Raw genomic sequence first — 20,387 nt, 5'->3', positions numbered from 1 at the left:
CAAACCAAGTTCTTTTTATGATTAGTTAAGACTTATTTTCAACTTTTATGTTAATAAATATCTTCAGCAAAACCTGAAGTCTCCTCTTGTACACATGTATTAATGTTGGTGCTTGATTTATTAGCATGAAGCGAGGCAAGCAAGGCAGTTTTGGAACATTCTCTGGATCTCCATTGAATTGCAATCAATTTTTCAGCTTTAAAAGTTTAATAGAAAGATTAAATGTTATTAGCCCAATACGTACTCCATCATCTTCACATTTTTCTTTCGATCAGCAGTCAGTGGCTTCTCTCAATTTAGGACAGTCCACTAACGGACCGGTAATCATTCATGTATGTTTGTATCATATGTACTGCATGGGAAAGGAAAAGCAAATTAAAGGCATTGAAGACTCGCCCCAAACCACGTACCGCGCTCTGAAAAAGTTAACTTTCCGTTGCTTGCAAGTGGAGTTTTCTGCTTGTCCCTACAAAATGCAGACAGTAATGAAACGTGATACCTTGTTATCTTTTATCAACACCTGAGATGTCCATCGCTGCTATTTACACTGTGTTGTGGGTATTGACCGTAGCTGTATGCATTGACTGCATGTACACTAGTGTCTAGTTACCGAAGGTAGCAAGCTGTGTGCCTATTTTCTGAGATCGATAATGGTGTCTATCACTTCTGTTACACCTCATTCGAAACTAGGTCAGATTACCGGCATGAGACGTTTCTTTTTGCGCGAGTCTTCACACCCTTTAAATCACCATCATTGTTACATGATAGCTCTGATAGTTGTGAGCAATGTTGCCAAACTATTGTAAAGGACATCTTTTACAATTTTGATTTCCGTTAAATCACAAGACTAAAATCTTGAGCCATGTTCACATGTGAAAATGAAATGAACCCCCTCCCCCCACCTACCCAAGGCAGTAAAGACTGTAGTAATACAAGGTGAACAAGACAAAATAACTGCAAATAAGTAAAATATGTGAAAGAAAGTAAACCAAGAAACCCTTTTGGGCTTAATCGAATAGAGTACTCCCATCAAAGAAAATAGAAAACCTTAACACCTAAAAAGACTGTAGTATGGACACTGGCTTCCTGCATCAAACCCCGCAATCGTGAACTCCATTTGAGAATTATGTGAACAAGGCTTGGTTTTACCTGTTTTTAAAACACAGTGAAAACACTATATACTTGAATTCCAATAATTGTTTCTTCTTCTGAATTCTTTTTAATGTTTATTTCAAATTCTATTGTAGACCTTAAACTCAGGGACAGTGAGGGAGTCCAAGAAAATGTGGAATAAAGAAAAATAAAATTAATTAAAGGGGTGGGAAGGGGGGCGCATGGTGGCAAGACAGTTCTTGATGCCATGCCATTGTGCCGTTGTAGACATACAAAATGGCAGCAAGGTCTTTTAAACTCTGATAGTTCTGAACAAAACAAAAAGTTTCCATCAGATTATTAAGCATCAGATGTGTCATGTAACAGTGATGGTTTGCTTCTCGTTTATGGGTGTGCCCTTTAATGTTGTCTTGAAGAACAAGTTGCGGTGTAATTTCTGTTTCTCTAGACAGGTAAAGTGTAATATCCTCGTTGGCATGTCGTACATAGAAACTGTTAAATAGCATGATGATTTGAGTAATTAATCCTAGATATTGTTGTTACTCTCCTTTTATCGACATGCATGCATGCTCAATGTTCGCTCAAGAAACAATTTCTAACGAATCAAGGAATTTCATGTCTCGTTATAATATGTTAGGAAAATTACTTTCACACCTGTTAATCAAATATATAACCCATGGTAAAAATATGTGGTACAATATATGACTCTGTGGAATCTGTCAGATCAGATAGTTAGCCGCTCTGATCAAGTTAATATTATTTTGGATATATTCAAAGGCCATTATTATTATTATCATCAAAAACAATCAATCAATCAAGTTATATGTATTCATATGCACTCTATGGGAATGTGGGTCAGCTGCATATATGTAAAATCATTTTATGGTTTTTCACTTTGTACACACATTATTATATATAGTCAAATATCTGCTTGGTTTGTATTGATAGCATGTTTAGCATGCCAATTGCATCAACTTGGCTGAATTGTAAGGAATCTGTTAGGATTTCCCTGTATCCAAATCCACCTTCAATGTCATTTGCCAAATGTGTGAATTGTTACTATATGTATGCTGGTATGAACAGTGAAAATTGCCTTGGTAACAGCAGTTTGATGACACCTGTGAACCCAGGATGCTGTAATGTATGCATATATTGCAACTGCATATAGGTGTGCATATAAATGCCTTGTTGTAACTATAGAAACAAAAAATGTCAGTAATTAGGGCCTAGCTTGCGTCACAAACTGTAAACCAGTGAAATATTTCCAAGTTGTGCCGTTTTATTGGATGTTATTCAGTACCCAAAAAATACTGAGTCGAAGGGACACAAACAATATAAGGAGGGGCACCTGCAGCAATTCATGTTGGCCTTGAATATAAATACGTTACCTGGCAAAGAAGCCTATCAATGTAATTTGTATTATTTCAATTGGAAAACAGTAAAATATTCCACTTGATTTCTTTCTTAGTTGAAAATAATTAAACCACTTTCTCATAGCAATTTGTATGATGGAGATGACTCACGTCACCATGGCAATGGAGATCTTCAGCATTTGTACATATTGGCCCGTGTCATATTGGTCAAATTGGGCAATTTTCAAAATTTAATACCTAGGGCATCAATGAATTTTGGTGAGGGCAATACAATGTACAGCAAATTGCAGGAAAAGGCACATTTTGTTCCGACGTACAATCAATATAAAGCATGATAAGTGTGTCGATCGAGATCATTTTGAGCGTTCCCAGGGGCGTATTCTGTCACCATCCAGTACCTTCAACAGGGTGTAGATCAATTTTGGAAAGAACTGCAGTGATAAGCCATGCAATGTTGTATAAAATATACACCAACAAAAGGGACAATTTGTTTCATCACAACGGTACACAGTCATATTAAGTTGGAGTACAGGAGTGCGGTAAAGTCCCTGGAAGGTGGCATTTGCAGAAAAAGGAATAAATACAGAAAAGCGAGAGGAATGATACTTCTCTGGAATGTATTTCAAGCCCTATTGATAGCCCATGAGGCATGGCCCCTGGCTGCTGCAGTGTTTTTGAAATATTTCTTGCAAATTAAGCTCTTGGATTCTGCAGCAGTTATAGAAATTTCTTTTTTTTTTTCTTAGCTGGTTTAAAGGACAAGAAAAAAGAAAACTGATGAGAGAGAGTGAAATACAATTTTTCTGGAATGTATATCGAAGCCCTGATGGGAGCCCAAAGCTTTTAGCACTTGCAGATATTTTGTTGTCTCTCATAGGAGGTACTTAAATGGACACCAAAAAAAGACATATCAGAAAGAACAATATTACTAATCGCTGCAGTTGTGTTTTAATATGATAAATTCAGAATGAAGGGCAGTAGTAAGGCACCCAAAGTACAAACCATTAATTTGAGCCCTTAAAGATTTTTTATTTTTACAACCTTTAAAAATCCTGTATTTTATTTTTCTATAGATCATGGCTGGGAGAAGTTTGGCCATATCTCTGTATGGATTATCCCCATATTGCTTGTTTTCATAATGATTCTGGGCATATGCCTATTAATATCATGTTTCTGCTGGAACTTAGAAGGTAAGTCAATTAACTGTTTCAACAGGGAGCAACTATTTAGACTCGCACTGTACTATGTATGGAGCAGAACTTGTCTGTTCATTAAATATACAGAATAGAGCATTCTTATTTCACGTTTATTGAATAGCAATTTTCCATGCTCTCATGGAGGAAGACCTTACATTTGATGGAAGCAAATTTACAGATAAAGTATGATTCATACAGTATATGCAATGTATAAGTGAGTCAGTTTTACAGAGGTTGAATGTTCACTGTGAATAATCTATTGCTAAACATATACTGTATGCATGCCACACAAGCTTGGGATTATCATATTACCTATACATGTCACACAAGCTTGGGATTATCATATTACCTATACATGTCACACAAGGTTTGGGATTATCATAGTACATATATACATGCCACACAAGCTTGGGATTATCATATTACCTATATGCATGCTGCACAAGCTTGGGATTATCATAGTACCTATATTCATGCTGCACAAGCTTGGGATTATCATTGTACGTAGACCTTTTTAGTTTTTATTGATTCCTTGTAGAATTGTGTGTCATGCCTGTGTTTGTTGTCACTAAGGCTACTTAACACGATACAGTAACTCAAAAGCTAGATCATAGATGTTGGGGTAAGCTTCTTATTTGGTTTGTGGATGCTCCATTGAACTTGAAACCCTGCTGTTTTCTGCCAAGGTCAAAGTCTGGAAACATTGTAACCGTTTAAACATAATAACTTAAAACCATGTGGTGGTTGAAATGCATATTTGGTCTGTGGATGCAGCCAGAGCATAAAAGCCCCATGGTTTGCTGTGGTACTGAAGATCACATTGACACAATATTACTTGACAAGCATAAACACATGAAAACTCCAAAATATCTTTTGATGTGGATCAGTCATTGAGCACCAGAACCCTTTCATTTCCATGGTGATCCAAAGGTCAAGGGAGATGGGCATAAAATTATAACAAAAAAAGTACAGCATGTTTGGATTTATATATTTGCAAGTAAGTAGAGCAGTACTGTACAGCTGCATGTTGGCATCTGAAAACCATATACCGTATTGTGATAAACAAAATACACTTTAGCCTATATGCCTATATGCTGTTGTTTTAAAATGAAGCCTACACTACCAACTGTTGTAGTACTGTGTCAGACAGGCAATACTGTGCTAATAGAAATTAGAGCATTTAACATTTAGGTACAATATGTAGCCCAGTTTGCAACCTTCACAAACATCTGTGAGACATCAACAAGTGCTAAATTCCCAAAAAATTGGTAGAGGCAAAACAGTATAAAACAATTAGTTACTGATTGTTAATTGAAAATGGTAATTGCTATCACCATGACAAAGTGTATTTAGCAAAACAATTTGGCAAATATAATAGCTCCATTGCGCTTCTAAACTGCCATCACGTGAACAGTTAAACCTGTTATACCTGTATTTATGAACATTTCAAAAGTAAATAAGTCATTCTTATTATAGTTTCTTGGGGAACTGCATGTGGAGTTCAAATTAACAGTAAGTATTCCATCCTAATAGTGACAGAGTTCTGCTTTATATGTTATTCTTGCAGAACCTTTCCCAGTCAGTTGCTGTTGTTCTCCAAGCAAAGAAAAAAGTTCAAGTAATGGTCATGGTAAGTTAGACTTTGGATGACTTGGAGCAAAAGATACAAACCTTCCAGACTATCATCACATTGTTTACATTGTTTTGCTTTTTCTGTACTGGGTTTTCTTTGTATGAGCTCATTAAACTATTTTTCTTGAAAAATATATCATTTTCCAACTGGCACTCAATGGCCACTGTAATTTTAGTCTAAATTATTTGGATGACTGTTAATATTGTTTATACTGACAGACAATTAGGAATCATTCATTAACTGGCTATGTTTCACCTTTTTGTGAGACCCTAAAGATTTCATTTAATACTTGTTTTCCTTTATTTACGCATTTCATGCAATTCTGCTCAAACCCAGTATTCCTCCAAGACTTGAAGGAATTAACTAATTAAATGATCCTATATATCATGGCAATTGAAATGTCAGTAACAACTCTTTCCCAAATTTCTTATTTTCATATGAGGCTAGCTCCAGGTTGGTCCAATTGTGTTGCAAGTTATGTGGTATGACTAATAATAACAATTTGTGTGATGAATATTTAGATGTTTCTTCTGGTTTTCCCCCATACAGTAGTTCCCAGTGACTGCCATCAAGCAGATCAGAGCCGACCTAGTAAGTTGATGATGGGTTTGTTGGCCAGTGCAAAGAACATTGGTCATTCAAATCTGTCTTGTGTAGCATCTTATTAGGGAATAAATTAGTTTTCAAATTTTGTGTAACAGTTTTGAAATCTCTGAACTTTGTATCTCTATGGAATACTATTATGGTTCTCTGTGAAAGCTGCTTACATCATTAGACTTGTATAGCAATTTGACCATTTTGAAAGGAAGCTAATATTGATCCCTAAATGTCTGCAAGTGTGTGACTTGAGTTCAAACATCTATAAGAATTCAATTCCATACGATAAAACGGTGATATTTATTAAGGTCTCCAAGACCTTCAGAAAATTTAGATAACCTGTTTACGACATATTTGCATTTCAAAAACAGGACAATTCCTATGAATCATGGCTATAGGAACCCTTCTTGAGTAAGAAGTCTTTGTCTTACAGCATTTTCTTATCTCACAGATAATAGCAATGCAGCAGATGCATCCCCAGAAGATGAAGGTAAGTTATCTATCTTGGAAATGATTCAGTTATGTCTCTTACTCTTATAGACACAATAGAGGCAATGCTGAAGGTGAGTTAATATTGTCAAAGAAAGGAAGGGACGAAAAAAGCCAATTTTAAGAATGACTTCATTGAAACACCTATCAACCTGGAGTATAAATTGCTGTCAGCTATCATTTAGATTTGTGAAATGTTTGTACTACTTGTGTCAGTAAATAGGTTAGATGTCAAAGTTTGAGAGTATCAGACGTTATGAGTTTTCTCTACCTTAACTGTAGGGTCATCAGAAATGTTACAAACATTAATTAGCAACAAAAATCAATAGATAAAGAATTAAAATATTATAAATTTGATGGTGTGTACAGACCTCATGTGATCACAGGATTTAATCTTGGTGCCTGAAGATGTTCAAGTTGATGTTATGATCTATGGATGTCATGAAATTTTAGGAGCAGCTCTGGTGCAGAAGACTCAGTTAAGGAACCTTAGTGTATATTATTATGATTGAAAGGTAAAACAAAATGAACTGATTAAATACTGAAGTTTCCGAATTAAATTTGATTGACATTAATATGTAAGTTACCTTTTTTCCTTTTTCAAATAAGGAGATTATTGTCTAAGTTATTAGTTTAACATTGAAAAGCTTCTTGTATCAAGATTATAAGAATACTTTTTACTTGGAAACTGAAATAGAGGAAACTTTCCTAAATTTTGATCTATGGATTGATAACTGTGAATAAGAATGTCTGAGGAGTAAAATTCACTCACCTTCAATCACTATGGGCGGTTATGTCTCTTACTCAATTCCCTAGTGACACTGTGTTGAATAAGCTAATATGTCACAGTTTGTGACCTTTGCATATGAAACAGTATGCCAAAATGTAGTTATGAAAGGGATAGTCAATATATAGCCAATGTGAAACATTAATGGCCTGGAAATTGCAGGAATTATTGTTAGACCAATTTACAAAATTAATTTCAATATCTGCCTTACTCCAGGGAATAATTCAACTGGGTATCGAATCCCAAACTATTATACAAACTGGTCAAGTTGCTGAACAAGTGCAAAGATGTTTAACAGTATCTTGGACACAGGAATCATAATATTTTACAAATATAAGCTGGAGAGCCCAAAAACTGCCACACCAAATAGTAGCACCAACCTGACTCCCCGTACAGGGAATAATTTAACAAATATTATAAACTGGTCAAATGCCTAGATCTACAACTGCAAAGATGTAAGCAGGTTTGGTACACAGGAATAATATTTTATGACATTAAGAATCTAATGTACAACATCTCTTTCTTTTTACATGCGTTCTTTAACCCTTTAGTAATCCACGGCTTATCCTCTTTACACTTTCTAACTAACACCTTTCTTAATGGAAAACACTTATCATGTAACTTAGTTATTTTACTTACAAAGCAATTATATGATTCATGTACATCTTTGGCTGTATAGACTGAATCCCAATTTTCCTCACTTAATTTTTGCTTAAAAATGGACATAGATTCATCATCTTTCTTTCTAATTTAAATATATTCATTTAGTTTCTTTCTACTAATATTTGATTTACTTATACTAAACACTGCAAGATGATCACTGACATCATTAATAAGTATGCCACACTCCAAATCACTATGTAACACATTAGAAAAAATATTATCAATCAGTGATGCGGTGTGCCTTGTTATACGAGTGGGTCTATCAATAAGGGGAAATAATCCCAAACTAAAAAGTGCATCCAAAAAATCCCTTGTACTTCCTTGATTCTGATAATTAAGAAGGTTAATATTGAGATCACCACATAAATACACGTCAGACCTTTTATATCTGAAACATTGTTCAATGGTATCTGTTAGGGTATCAATAGAAGAACCTTGCTGTCTATACAAACAACTAACTATGATATTTCTTCTATTTTCAAACTTAAGCTCAACCGATATACACTCAAGGGCATCATTTATTGCAATACACAGTTTGTCAACTTTACTGTACTTGATGCTGTTATGAATATAAAGTGCAACTCCACCACCTCTCTTATCACTTCTATCAATATGGCACATATCATATCCAGGAATATGGTAAAGATCAATATTTGAGGAGGTATTGAACCAGGTTTCACTTAAAGTAATAACATCAAAAATATAATCCAAATCCAAGTTTAAATAACTCTGTAAGTGTGCAAAGTTTGCACTTAGACTTCTGCAGTTAAAGTGTATGATGGAGAGGTCACCCTTTGCCTTATTTTTATTTTTGAAATGATTTTCAGTAAAGTAACTACATTTGATATTTACTGTATTGAAACAATTGTAATCTATATCAATGTCATTTTCATAATCAAATGAATCATGATCTGTATATTGAAAAGTCTTCAAGTTTAAGTCACAATTTTCCAGGTCCATCCAGCTATTAAAATTTGTGTCAAAATTGGAATTTACAAGAGCAAATTCTTCATCAGATAAATCTGTAAATGGAAAAACATCAACCATTATAGAACTTCAATTGTAGTGAATAACGCACAGGCATGTGATCAAATGCACAGGCATGTGATCAAATGCACAGGCATGTGATCACATGCATGCACAGGCATGTGATCAAATGCACAGGCATGTGATCAAATGCATGTCAGTACCGTATATTTGGAATTTAAGGCTTGATCAAAATAACATTTTGTGATACGATTCCCATCTATGAGTGTATTTCTGACTCTTTTACTTACATGAAAGCAGCTCTAAAGGGAAATGTGTCATTTATTGTTACATTAATTTTTTTTTTTTTTTCAGGACATGAGCAAATTCTTTTGCACAATCTAAGTTCACAAAATGGAGACAATGCTGAAGGTGAGTTTATATTGTCATAAAAAGGAAATGACAAAAAACCGATGTTAAGGAATTGAATTACAGTACATTAGCTAACTTGTCAGTGACGTCATGAACTCATATCTTCATTACTTCTGCTTTTTCAATCATCTTGTTGAATACTCCTAGTAGAGTGATACATTTGAATGTTTGTTTACCTGAACCAATAGTATGATTTTACAGGCTTGAACACAAGGCAAAGATTAGAGTAAAATTTTCTTTCTAACTTAGACTTGGTGAATTACCTCATATGGCACAATAGTTCAGTTTTTGGATATGTGTGTTTGTGCTTAACTGTTGTTCTGATCTTTTACCTATATGAATGTTGCCTTGTATTGAATAATTTTCATTTGTTTTTGTAAAATGTTTTTGATCTTTTATTTTCAGAACATCCGCTTTTGAATGCAGGTCCTACTGAAGGTAATTTATAGTACTGTTTGGTATATGATGTTGATTCTGTTGGTAGACTTATGTTTAGATTGCAACATATTGTATTGATGTTTTCATGTTTACAATGAACAATCAATGAGTTGTCACATAATCATCATTCTTGAGTAAGAAGTCTTAGTCTTACAGCATTTTCTTATCTCACAGATGATAACGATGCAGCAGATGCATCCCCAGAAGATGAAGGTAAGTTATCTATCTTGGAAATGATTCAGTTATGTCTCTTACTCTTATAGACACAAGGTGAGTTAATATTGTCAAAGAAAGGGACGAAAAGCTAATGCTAAGAATGACTTCATTGAAACACCTATCAACCTGGAGTATAAATTACTGTCAGCTATTATTTAGATTTGTGAAACGGTTGTAGTTTTTGGATAGGTGTGTTTGTGCTGAACATGTTGTTCTGTCTTTTTCCTATATGAATGTTGCCTTTTATTGAATAATTTTCATTTGTTGTTTTTTAATGAATTTGATCTTTTATTTTCAGAACGTGAGCCCTTGAATGGTCCTAATGAAGGTAACTTATTACTGTTTGATATATGATGCTGATTCTGTTGGTAGACTTAAAGTTAGATTGCAACATATTGTATTGAAGTTTTCAAAAGCCAATTTTAGGAATGACTTCATTGAAACATCTATCGACCCGGGGTATAAATTACTGTCAGCTGTTATTTTGATAAATTTTTGAAAATTTTGCACTACTTATGTCAGTAAATAAGTTAGATGTCAAAGTTTGAGAGTATCAGACCTTATGAGTTTTCTCTACCTTAACTGTAGGATCATCAGAAATTTAACCAACAAAAATTAGTAAAAATATAAATAAAATAAATGATTAAAATGTTATATGATCTATGAATGTCATGAAATTTTAGGAGCAGCTCTGGTGCAGAAGACTCAGTTAAGGAACCTTAGTGCATTTTATTATGACTTAAGAAAGATAACACTGGTCCCTGAATGTCTTTAATTGTGTGACTTTAGGACAAACATCTATAAGAATTCAAAGCCATGTTAAATACCTGGATGGACCTATGCTGTTGACAGTGGCAGTATTCCATACTGATCTCATGATGGTGGACATCTATATTAACTAGCAGGTGATTTTTAACAAGTAAGTGATTATGTTTTTCTTTTACAGATGAAGAAACTGCTTTGTAGCCAAGGAAAGTAGCTGATTTGTACATTGACAGAGAAGAGTTTGCAGAGGCAACCAGAAAGATGTTCAAGTCCCTACACAGTTTGCACAGGGTTTTAACATCAACAGCTGATTATTTTCCTTACTGTTTTCCTTACTTTCTATTTAAGTTGATAATTATCTGATGTATTTGTCACATCTGAAGAAAAAAGAACATCTGGCCTTCCCCCACCCCTACCCCACTAATAAAGTTTAGCCTGATATTTGTTGTTCTAATAGTTTGTAAATAACCATAGCTGTTTACAGGTTAAGAGAGCCCCTTAATTGGAATTTGCATTTTATGTTTTGTGAGTCTTGCCACCTTGAGATGCAATCAGCATAAACTTTTTTCCATTTTACTTGTTTAATCACACTGTACATAGACAAACAGCTGATGGAAGTTTACTGTGCATCTAATGTTAACACATCTTCTTTGCTGTTAATGTTACCAAAAAAATTATACTCTTGGGATATCCAGTTCCCTTTAAAAAAAAATAGCAATGGGAAATAGTTCATTTGCTTGACTAGTACAGTGTCATTTCAAGAATGTTAGTAAAAGAGTAAATGCTGTTTCAAAATATCCAAGTTTCTTGGTCTGGGAGTTAAACTGTTGAGTAATGAATCAAAGTCACTAATAATTGGCAGATTTTATCAAAATTTGATGAAACAAATCTAGGAACGTGTATCTAGAACAAAAAAATAGAATAAAAGAAAGGAACAAAAGAATGGACACATGGTAATCTTATGCACTTTTATTCATATTTAAAATGAACAAAATTCTTCAGCAGTGTCGCTATGTATTTTAAATTAACCTGTTTTGTACTGTCGAGGATGATGTGGAATAGGAACAAGAATTAATTTAAAGTGGAAGAAAAAGTATTAAGTAGATGGGAAATCGCTGAAGTAGTGAAGAGAGTAGAAAGGTAGGAGCTGTCCAAACATGTGCTTTCATGCCAGCCTGTGCACGATGTACAAATCAGTACTACCTCAACCATGCGATTCTTGTTTCATTCTGAACAACACTCTGGGAAACCTTTTCATTGAGCTATAAATGCTTACTACAGACTTAAAGCTGGCTTTATCACGTGGGTCACTTTAAAATTATAATATCTACTGTCTGCTGAAGGTACTGTACATATGTGGGAACCTGTGGCCTGGAGCCAGGAATTCTGAATTGGAGGGGGGACCAACAGTTAAAGGGGGGAGAGGGGTGCACGAGCAATTCTAGCAGGGTCACAATGCCTTATACAGTATTACTTATGAAGTATTTGTACACATAATGGTGGTATAGATTGGAGCACAGTAGTCTACAGACTGGGATGAGGAATCTCCCCATGGTGTCCTGGCCTCACACTGAGTATCGTACAGTTATTTTAGGGTGCCTGGTGCTGAGGTCAGTCCAGTCTTAAATACCTGTAAATCATAGTGGGTCAGTGATGTTTTGTGTTAATTTACTCATTTGAGAATAAAAATGCCACAGAAGAAACGTTTCATTTTCAAATAAGTATCACTGCCCCATTTTTTCAAATTTACAAATAAGTATCCTGCCCCATTTTTATGATCAAATTGTAAAAACTAAACTATTACTATAGTTTGAACAAAAGTCATTTATTTCCCCAATTTTTTTATTTTTATCATGTCTTGTAAGATTTTATTGACTTTCTTAACTTTTTCATGATATGAAATCATGACAAGAAATTAATTTTTGAATATTTTGATCGGTTTTAATGTTTAGTTATTGCTTTTGTAAAATATTATGAATAACATGTCCCTGCTGTATTTAATATAAACTGTGTTCATTTTAGGTAACATCTAACTGTTTACCAATGGTGCAAATGTTTTTATGTCTTGTACAAAGCACTATTTGTGGATAATTATGCCTTTTAGGGTTAGGTATTCCAGCTGATGGTCTTCATAATCTGACCTCATGGTTTCATACGTTGTAATGTTTGAAATTCTTAAAGAAGTTTTTTTTTTGTTCCTAGACCAGCCAAGCTGCCTTAATATGGAGGTTTTAATTATTTTCAATCCAAAAATCAGGTGATTTTGGAATAATAGGGAGAATTAGGTTGAATCCAAAATCAAACAAGAAAAGCTAGCAATATATACAATAGACACAGAATTGATTCCTTATTTTTTATTGGGGGGGGGAGGGGGCGGTAGGGTTTACACGTAATTGCTTGTGCTAGGGCTAGTGCTAGTGCTGCAGAACACAATGGTACAATTTACATTATTTCACAGGAAATGGCTTTCTCCATGTGTCTCTAATTCAGATAAATTGATTTAGAAAAAAGAGTTAGAAATCATATTTTACTGAGAGATCATCACATGAAAGAAGGAGACAGTGAAAATTATTGTCTTTAAGTTAGAAACCAGGACACTCTGTTCACCTGGTAAATTTGTAGGAATTGTAATTTCTCTTGGACAATAAGTGTCGATAGCTTGCCAGTGTTCTTTCTAGCAACATTTCTGTAATGCTATTGTAGAGTGAAGGACTTTCCAGTTTTTATCAGTACTATCTAATGTACAGTACGTGTGAAACTCTTATAATGGCTTCATTCTAACATCTTGTGGTTATTGTTTAATCTCTATCCTTATCATATTTCTCTTTTATCTCATTTTCATTTTGTTTCATTATTATTTTTGTTCATGAAATTTTCCTTTTTTGTACCTGCAATGTTTACAATGGAACAGTAAACAAACCTCTTGCTATGAGGCTTTAATGGACCAAAGTTTTTTTTTTCTCTGCTCCATACCAGGTAGTTGTGATATAGCAATTTAGTAACCATTTTATTCTAATAATCGGAGAAATGTAGCTAGCTTTCATGTAACAAAATTACAAACACTGGAAAACTTTCTAAAACCATGTTGCCTTAAGAAGAATGTTTGTCCAGCTGTATGTATTCATTCCATTCCTGGAGCAACGATCACTGCACACAAAACAACAAATTAGCCATCCATATACAACTATGCTGCTACATTTTAGACAGAATGTTGATGACCTAGATAGGTATTCTAAGTTCACCATGTGTATTCTTTGAGTCCTAAGTGTACTATAAGCACATTAAGTAAGCAGAGTAATTTTACCTTAAGATTTGACTGGACATGTTCTCATGTTAGCATAATCATCTTATATGAATGTGAAATATAAACATTTCCAAATATGGTCTGAATTTTGTAGTAGTTCAGAAAAAGTTATAGTAGAAGTTTCTTTTTGATGGTTTGACCATCTAGATACCCTATGCATGCACAGGACAGTTAGTGACCATCAAGATTAGCAGTCTTGATCTTACATTGAGATCAAGGGTGAGAAAGTTTCATCACAAGATATAAAGTTGATGAAAGTAAAGCATTTACGTGGAATGAAGTATATCAGGAACCTACAAATGTTGACTCCTGTACCTTACAGATGATGGCTATGGGCTTTTATTTATACTGAAACAGTATCAATTGGTTGCTTATTCGTGCCTTGATTGGTTTGCATTGATGTTAGAATAATATGATATATATATATATGTATATGCACTTACATGCTTTTATTAAGGAAAAGAAGAGTTTTGATATATAATTATATATATATATGTATTTGTGTGTGAGCTGCTAGCACTAGTACACAGGGTCACTACCTCAGCCACAAGTACTTGATATTATTGTGATGCATCAATATAAGTATCATTGCTGTATTTATTCTTCCATTTAAATACCTTTACAAATACTTCCATTTTGGGAGAAAGAACTGTTGGGATATAAATCGTGGACTCCACATAAATTCATGGTCATGGTTTATCATTGCTTTGGGAGCAAAGTTTTGTGAATTCAAGTATTACAATTTGCGCTCCTCTTTCAAGCATGTTTTCGCAATGTTGTTGGGGTGATAAAACTAATATGTTCACACATATAGTAGAGCACAAACAGTCTTTATACTGTGTGTTGTGACCTATGACAAAGCAATGCAATGAAACATGAAGGATTGGTGGTATATTTAAGACCATTTATTGATGATTTTCAAGTTCATTAATTTGGCTTATATTGGCCATATTGAACCCCCCTTATGCAGAGGGTGTCTCTCCTAATCTGAAGTAACGCTATAGGGTGTACTTACATATTACAATCTTCCCTACCTATACCGAATGCCGCATGAGACCTCTGTTTTTGGCCAAAATCAGGGGAGATTGAATATCTCCCGAGTTGATAATGCTAGCCATACTGAACGCTCCCCTGTGCAAGTTCATGATTAAACACACTGTACTATTTCAGTGGTCAAGCCAAATTTGTCTTCACACAGGAAAGTAGTGCTAGCCATTAGAGCATTACAATCATACAGGTGGCTGGTCAATTGATCAGGTACACTCAAGGAGGAATCCAAATGGCATTACTTGGGGTAGTTTATGCAAACAAGTAACAAATTATTAATGCTTGAGTGAATTTGAGGAGGACTGTTTTTCTATAGGGAGGCTTGACCATGATATTTGTATGATATCATTACACTGTCAAACCTTGACCGCACCGCAGTGAGGCTGGTGACATTACATATACTAAAAGTAATATTTATAGACATTATTGGTAGACTAATTTGATTTTATGCCTATTTGAGAAGGTGCAACAGTGAATTTTAAGAGTATGTGCTATTATGTAGTATATACAAGAATGGTGGTTATTTAACTCTCACCTGTCATTAAGGTCATCAAGGTGCATGGTTTGTTACTTAACAAAATTTAAAGGATGCACAATTTGTTTTGTTTTTATGGCAATTTTGATATTTTTTTACAAAATTTTGTATTCATAGCTGTCTCATTTGTTTAATGGCAGCTTGATCTGAGGGCACGTTACTTATGTTCTCATTAACTAAGCACTCTTTATAAATATGTTCTTTTAATCTTGAGTGTCAGTTTAATAGTAGGAAAGACGGTGTATTATGCAACACCTGTGATAAGTAGGTTTTGAGGGAGAACAGTTTCGCAGATTCTAGTTACAATGATGTTGGTACGGTATGTTGATTAGTTTGTAACACAATGAATCCGCCGAATAATAGTTGGATATTCAACAGTATAAATTGCCACAATTGATGGTGGCATATTTAGCCAAATCATATAGTCTATCTTTTTACAAACGTGAAGAAGTAAATTGACCTCAAAGGATTTATAACAAGGAGACAAGAACACCCTTAAATTACTAGATCAAAAACACCAACGAAAAGTTTAATAGTCGGTTCTGCAATCTACAGTAGCGTGCTAATTTGGAGTGACACTGTTGATCACTATAATGACGAGGTGCATCTACCCGAGGGTTGGGCAGATAGAGGGGGTGGTTCAGAATGGGTTATAAAATGATAGTGTTTGCAAGAATAAAAGAGAAGTTAAAATGAAGTTTCAGATTATTATTTTTGCCGTTCAGATATTTTATAAAAGACAGGGGCTCTGGCAATAGGTTAATCTTACAGAGTTTAATGTGGGTATTAATATATGCAAAGAAATAAAGATTTTTTAACAGAATGTAAACTTTAAAATAGAGAAATATCTTCAATTTTTTTGGGGGGGGGGCAGAATATTAAATGTAGTATTTGTGTGTGTGTGTGAAGATTTGCAGATGTATAGTTATTAATGCCAATTGTAGTTATTAATGACAATTGACAAAGTAAATATTTGATATAGTATAAAACCATGAAAAAAATAATTTAGATAAGAAATTTCTACATGTTTTATTTTCAAACAACTTATAGAGCTGACAGTTCACACGTGGTGAGGCTGTTAACGGGTCGTGCATCATCAAGGTGTTACTAGGTGTTACAAGGTTAATAAGGTGTTACACTTAAACTTAATCAGTCTCAAAGTGTATATAAAGGTCTTTTTTTTTATTTGGTTCAAAAACCGAGTGCTGTGTATGGGACGGTATTGAGATACTTATCCTGCATAGGCCGCCTATGCAGACGAAAATAATTCCTGGCTTTTAAGCAAGAGTCAAGAAAACCCTGGTTTTCCCTGGATATCCAAGCTTTATTCCTGCCTCAGGTAGCCAGGAAAAGCCAGGACTTTGAATGTCCAGCCTTTTCCTGGCTTCACCCAGCCTAATAAGTCCACACTAGGCAGGAAAAGCGAGGGCAATGCTGTCCTGGCTAGGCAGGAAAAGCCAGGACTTTGAAAGTCCAGCCTTTTCCTGGCTTCACCCAGCCTAACAAGTCCACACTAGGCAGGAAAAGCGAGGGCAATGCTGTCCTGGCTAGGCAGGAAAAGCCAGGATTTTGAAAGTCCAGCCTTTTTCCTGGCTTCACCCAGCCTCACAAGTCCACAATAGGCAGGAAACGAGAGTGGAATGCTGTCCTGGCTAGGCAGGAAAAGCCAAGCTTGCCTTTTACCCAGTATTAGCTAGTTGTAAGATGGTCAGCTCTTACATAAAGTTTTCTTTTGTACCATAGTTCTACTTGTTTATTAGTTCAGTGCTCACTGTACAGAGGGCTATACATTTGTACAGTATATTTGTAAGTTGTTTTGTGGTCGGGGGGGGGGGGATTAAGATTTCTCTCTTCTGGGTTGCTAAGCAACTATCTTTGTTCTTCCTGGAAAGTAGCTCTCACAGGAAAAGGGGTCTGTGTATATATATTATAGGGACAAAAGAGTTTTGTGAGGGTATAGGAAGTTAGGCAGTTGGCCATGAGTATTGGAGCAAGACAGTTGCAAAAGAGGAGAAATATAGTTTTAATGCTGGATAGTTTGTTTTAAACCTTAATTTACAAAATCAAGTTACTGTAGTCCTTATTATTTTATGGAAGGAGTGATATTCACCTGACAGTCTGGCACGCATTTTACTATAAAGGACATTATTTACTATAAAGGATATTATTTACTTAGAGGATATTATTTTACCGTAAAGGATATTCTGGGACACCATTTGTTTAACTGACATTATTTTACTGCAAGGATACCCTGGGACACTATTGCTTATTAATTAAAGGATACTATTTTGTTGGGATTGGACATTTATCATACAATTTATTCTGTTCAACTATACTGATGTCGTGGAAGTTGTTCTTCCTGGAAATTAGCTCTCACAGGAAAAGGGGTCTGTGCATATATATTATAGGAACAAAGGAGTTTTGTGAGGGTATAGGAAGTTAGGCAGTTGGCCATGAGTATTGGAGCAAGACAGTTGTAAAAGAGGAGAAATATAGTTTTAAATGCTGGATAGTTTGTTTTAAACCTTAATTTACAAAATCAAGTTACTGTAGTCCTTATTATTTTATGGAAGGAGTGATATTCACCAGACAGTCTGGCACACGTTTTACTATAAAGGACATTATTTACTATAAAGGATATTATTTACTTAGAGGATATTATTTTACCGTAAAGGATATTCCAGGACACCATTTGGTTAACTGACAGTATTTTACTGAAAGGATACCCTGGGACACTATTGCTTATTAATTAAAGGATACTATTTTGTTGGGATTGGAAATTTATCATACAATTTAATCTGTTCAACTATACTGATGTCGTGGAAGATCTGTACCTGATGTCACCAGCACGCCAACTCAACAGAACAGATTTATAAATTAAGTGTATTTACTTTAACATTTGGGTGCACCTCACGACTCTAAGTCATTTGATTTAATTCTTTGACTGGGCCCAGATCAGCTGTATATTGTTTGTTATTCATAATTATAATTTATTTTGATCCATCCAGTTGAGTGTTCCATTTTTATGTGTCTTGTTCTGTGTTTGGTCATCACACCAAACCCAGAGTTCTCTGATCAAGAACAAACATTTATTTTCAGTGGCTAACACCCTTACATATAATTCATGATTTTAAGTTATGAAAATTTCCTATACCACAAACACACTTAAACCTCCTATAAGCTAAAAGTAACTGCCAACTAGCCAGCAAGATAATTTATATAGGGTAATCATGGACACCTGGCTTTTCCGGGGTAATCCTGGGTATGTATACCTGGCTTTTCCTGGCTCCTCACTGATATAAACAGGGACCTGGCTTTTCCTGGGTAATCCTGGGTGTGCATACCAGGCTTTTCCTGGTTTTTCCTGGCTCTTCACTCACACACTAGAGACCTGGCTTTTCCGGGGTAAACCTGGGTTAACCATCCAGGCTTGTCCGGCCTTTACCTGGCTCTTCACTCACACAATAGAGACCTGGCTATTCCGGGGTAAACCTGGGTTAACCATCCAGGCTTGTCCGGCCTTTACCTGGCTCTAAATGAGTTATATAAACCAGGCTTTACCGGGCTTTTCCTGTCCGAATTACCATTTTCAAACCCAGGAATTTCCCTGGATTTCCCTGGGTTAAATCCAGGCTTTTCCTGGCTTATATTCCAGGGAATTCCAGGGTTTTCCTGCCTTAAATTCGTCTGGGTGTAAGCAGTCTTCATACCAGTCATGTTACAAGTCTCTAAGTGAGAAACATTGTGAACTATATTCAAAACAAATCTCAAAAGTTGAGAAATATTATAATGCATTTCGATGACGACAGTGAAGGCATGGGGAAGTGGTTAGAGTGTCCAACCCCTTTATTCCCTGGTGTAGCAGCCAGGGTCGGTCTGTTCAAGGTTAATGACTGCAGTGGTGAAATAGCAGTCTGATCTTCGAATGTGTCAGTAAGTGGGATATGATCCTTTTAATAGTGAAATGTTACTCCTTCCTAAGTGGATTGGAACACAAACTTCCTTCACTATCACCGCTACTATACAATAGTGATAATCTGAACAGGCCGAGCCTTCACCTCCCTTGGTATTTGAGAATTCTTCGACAAATGCCGGGAGTACACTCTTGTCCATGGGACCAGATGGACATAAAACATGACTGCCGGTTAGAGCTGGAATGGGCGGACAGGTGTAGCGATTAAATAACATTGTACCTGTCTCATCTGAGCACTTATGGGAATGTAACATATAAAAGGTAGCTTTATCATCAACTTAAAGCCATATATGTCAGCTTCCAAGGCCAGCTAGGTCACATCATGGTGTTAAAAGCATTTTGGGTATTTTGGGTAAATGAAGATGGTTTAGACCATCACTGAGAACTTTCACCAGGAATTTTACCAGTAGTCGGTCATCCATGTCTGCTAATTAAGTTCCATTTACAATTGAAACCAAAGTAAAAGAACATGCAATAGTTTGAATATAAAGAGAGAGAGCGATTAAATTTGATGAATGATGAATTTTTGCTCCAAAATTATTTTTTTTGTTCTTTGTGCTTTCTTTGTGTCATGTCTTCTACAATTTGTTTAATGGAGAATAGAATGTAGCAGAAAGTGGGAGTCAATCTGGCACGTTGCCTTGACCTTACTAGACACTTTCTCACATCTCTTCCCCAGTACTGCACTTCTTACCCTTATTCCAACCCTTACCTTACTGCTCCCATTTACCTTACATGTCCCTCTCCACTTGCATCTCCCTATCTAGTCTTCCCCTTACTCATATTCTTTCTCCTCTTGACTCCTCCAACCCTTCCCCTCTCTTCAACCCTTCCCATTCCTTCAGCCCTTCCTCTACACC

The 20,387-nt window shown here is 35.4% G+C and overlaps 2 protein-coding genes across 4 annotated transcripts in view; one reads left to right on the top strand and one right to left on the bottom strand.

The window, feature by feature from the left end:
* LOC139975673 (uncharacterized) overlaps positions 1-20,067 on the top strand; it is a 30,912-nt gene extending 10,845 nt beyond the window's left edge. For all 3 annotated transcript variants that reach the window (XM_071983771.1, XM_071983772.1, XM_071983773.1), the window contains 9 exons: positions 3,560-3,676; positions 5,250-5,312; positions 5,865-5,906; positions 6,364-6,402; positions 9,193-9,249; positions 9,655-9,687; positions 9,862-9,900; positions 10,202-10,231; positions 10,850-20,067. In XM_071983771.1, coding sequence (XP_071839872.1) covers positions 3,560-3,676; positions 5,250-5,312; positions 5,865-5,906; positions 6,364-6,402; positions 9,193-9,249; positions 9,655-9,687; positions 9,862-9,900; positions 10,202-10,231; positions 10,850-10,869 — 440 coding nt within the window. In that variant the 3' untranslated portion in view covers positions 10,870-20,067. The remainder of the gene's footprint in view (positions 1-3,559; positions 3,677-5,249; positions 5,313-5,864; positions 5,907-6,363; positions 6,403-9,192; positions 9,250-9,654; positions 9,688-9,861; positions 9,901-10,201; positions 10,232-10,849) is intronic.
* On the bottom strand, positions 6,409-9,186 carry LOC139975674 (uncharacterized). Its single transcript, XM_071983774.1, has one exon. It carries the CDS (start codon positions 8,896-8,898, stop codon positions 7,939-7,941), a length of 960 nt encoding a protein of 319 aa, XP_071839875.1. The 5' UTR covers positions 8,899-9,186; the 3' UTR covers positions 6,409-7,938.
* Positions 20,068-20,387: the final 320 nt, after the last annotated feature.

The sequence above is a fragment of the Apostichopus japonicus genome, chromosome 11, assembly GCF_037975245.1.
Source record: "Apostichopus japonicus isolate 1M-3 chromosome 11, ASM3797524v1, whole genome shotgun sequence".
Lineage (NCBI taxonomy): Eukaryota > Metazoa > Echinodermata > Holothuroidea > Aspidochirotida > Stichopodidae > Apostichopus > Apostichopus japonicus.
The sequence above is the reverse complement of the archived record's forward strand: the minus strand, read 5'-3'. Positions and strand labels throughout refer to the sequence as shown.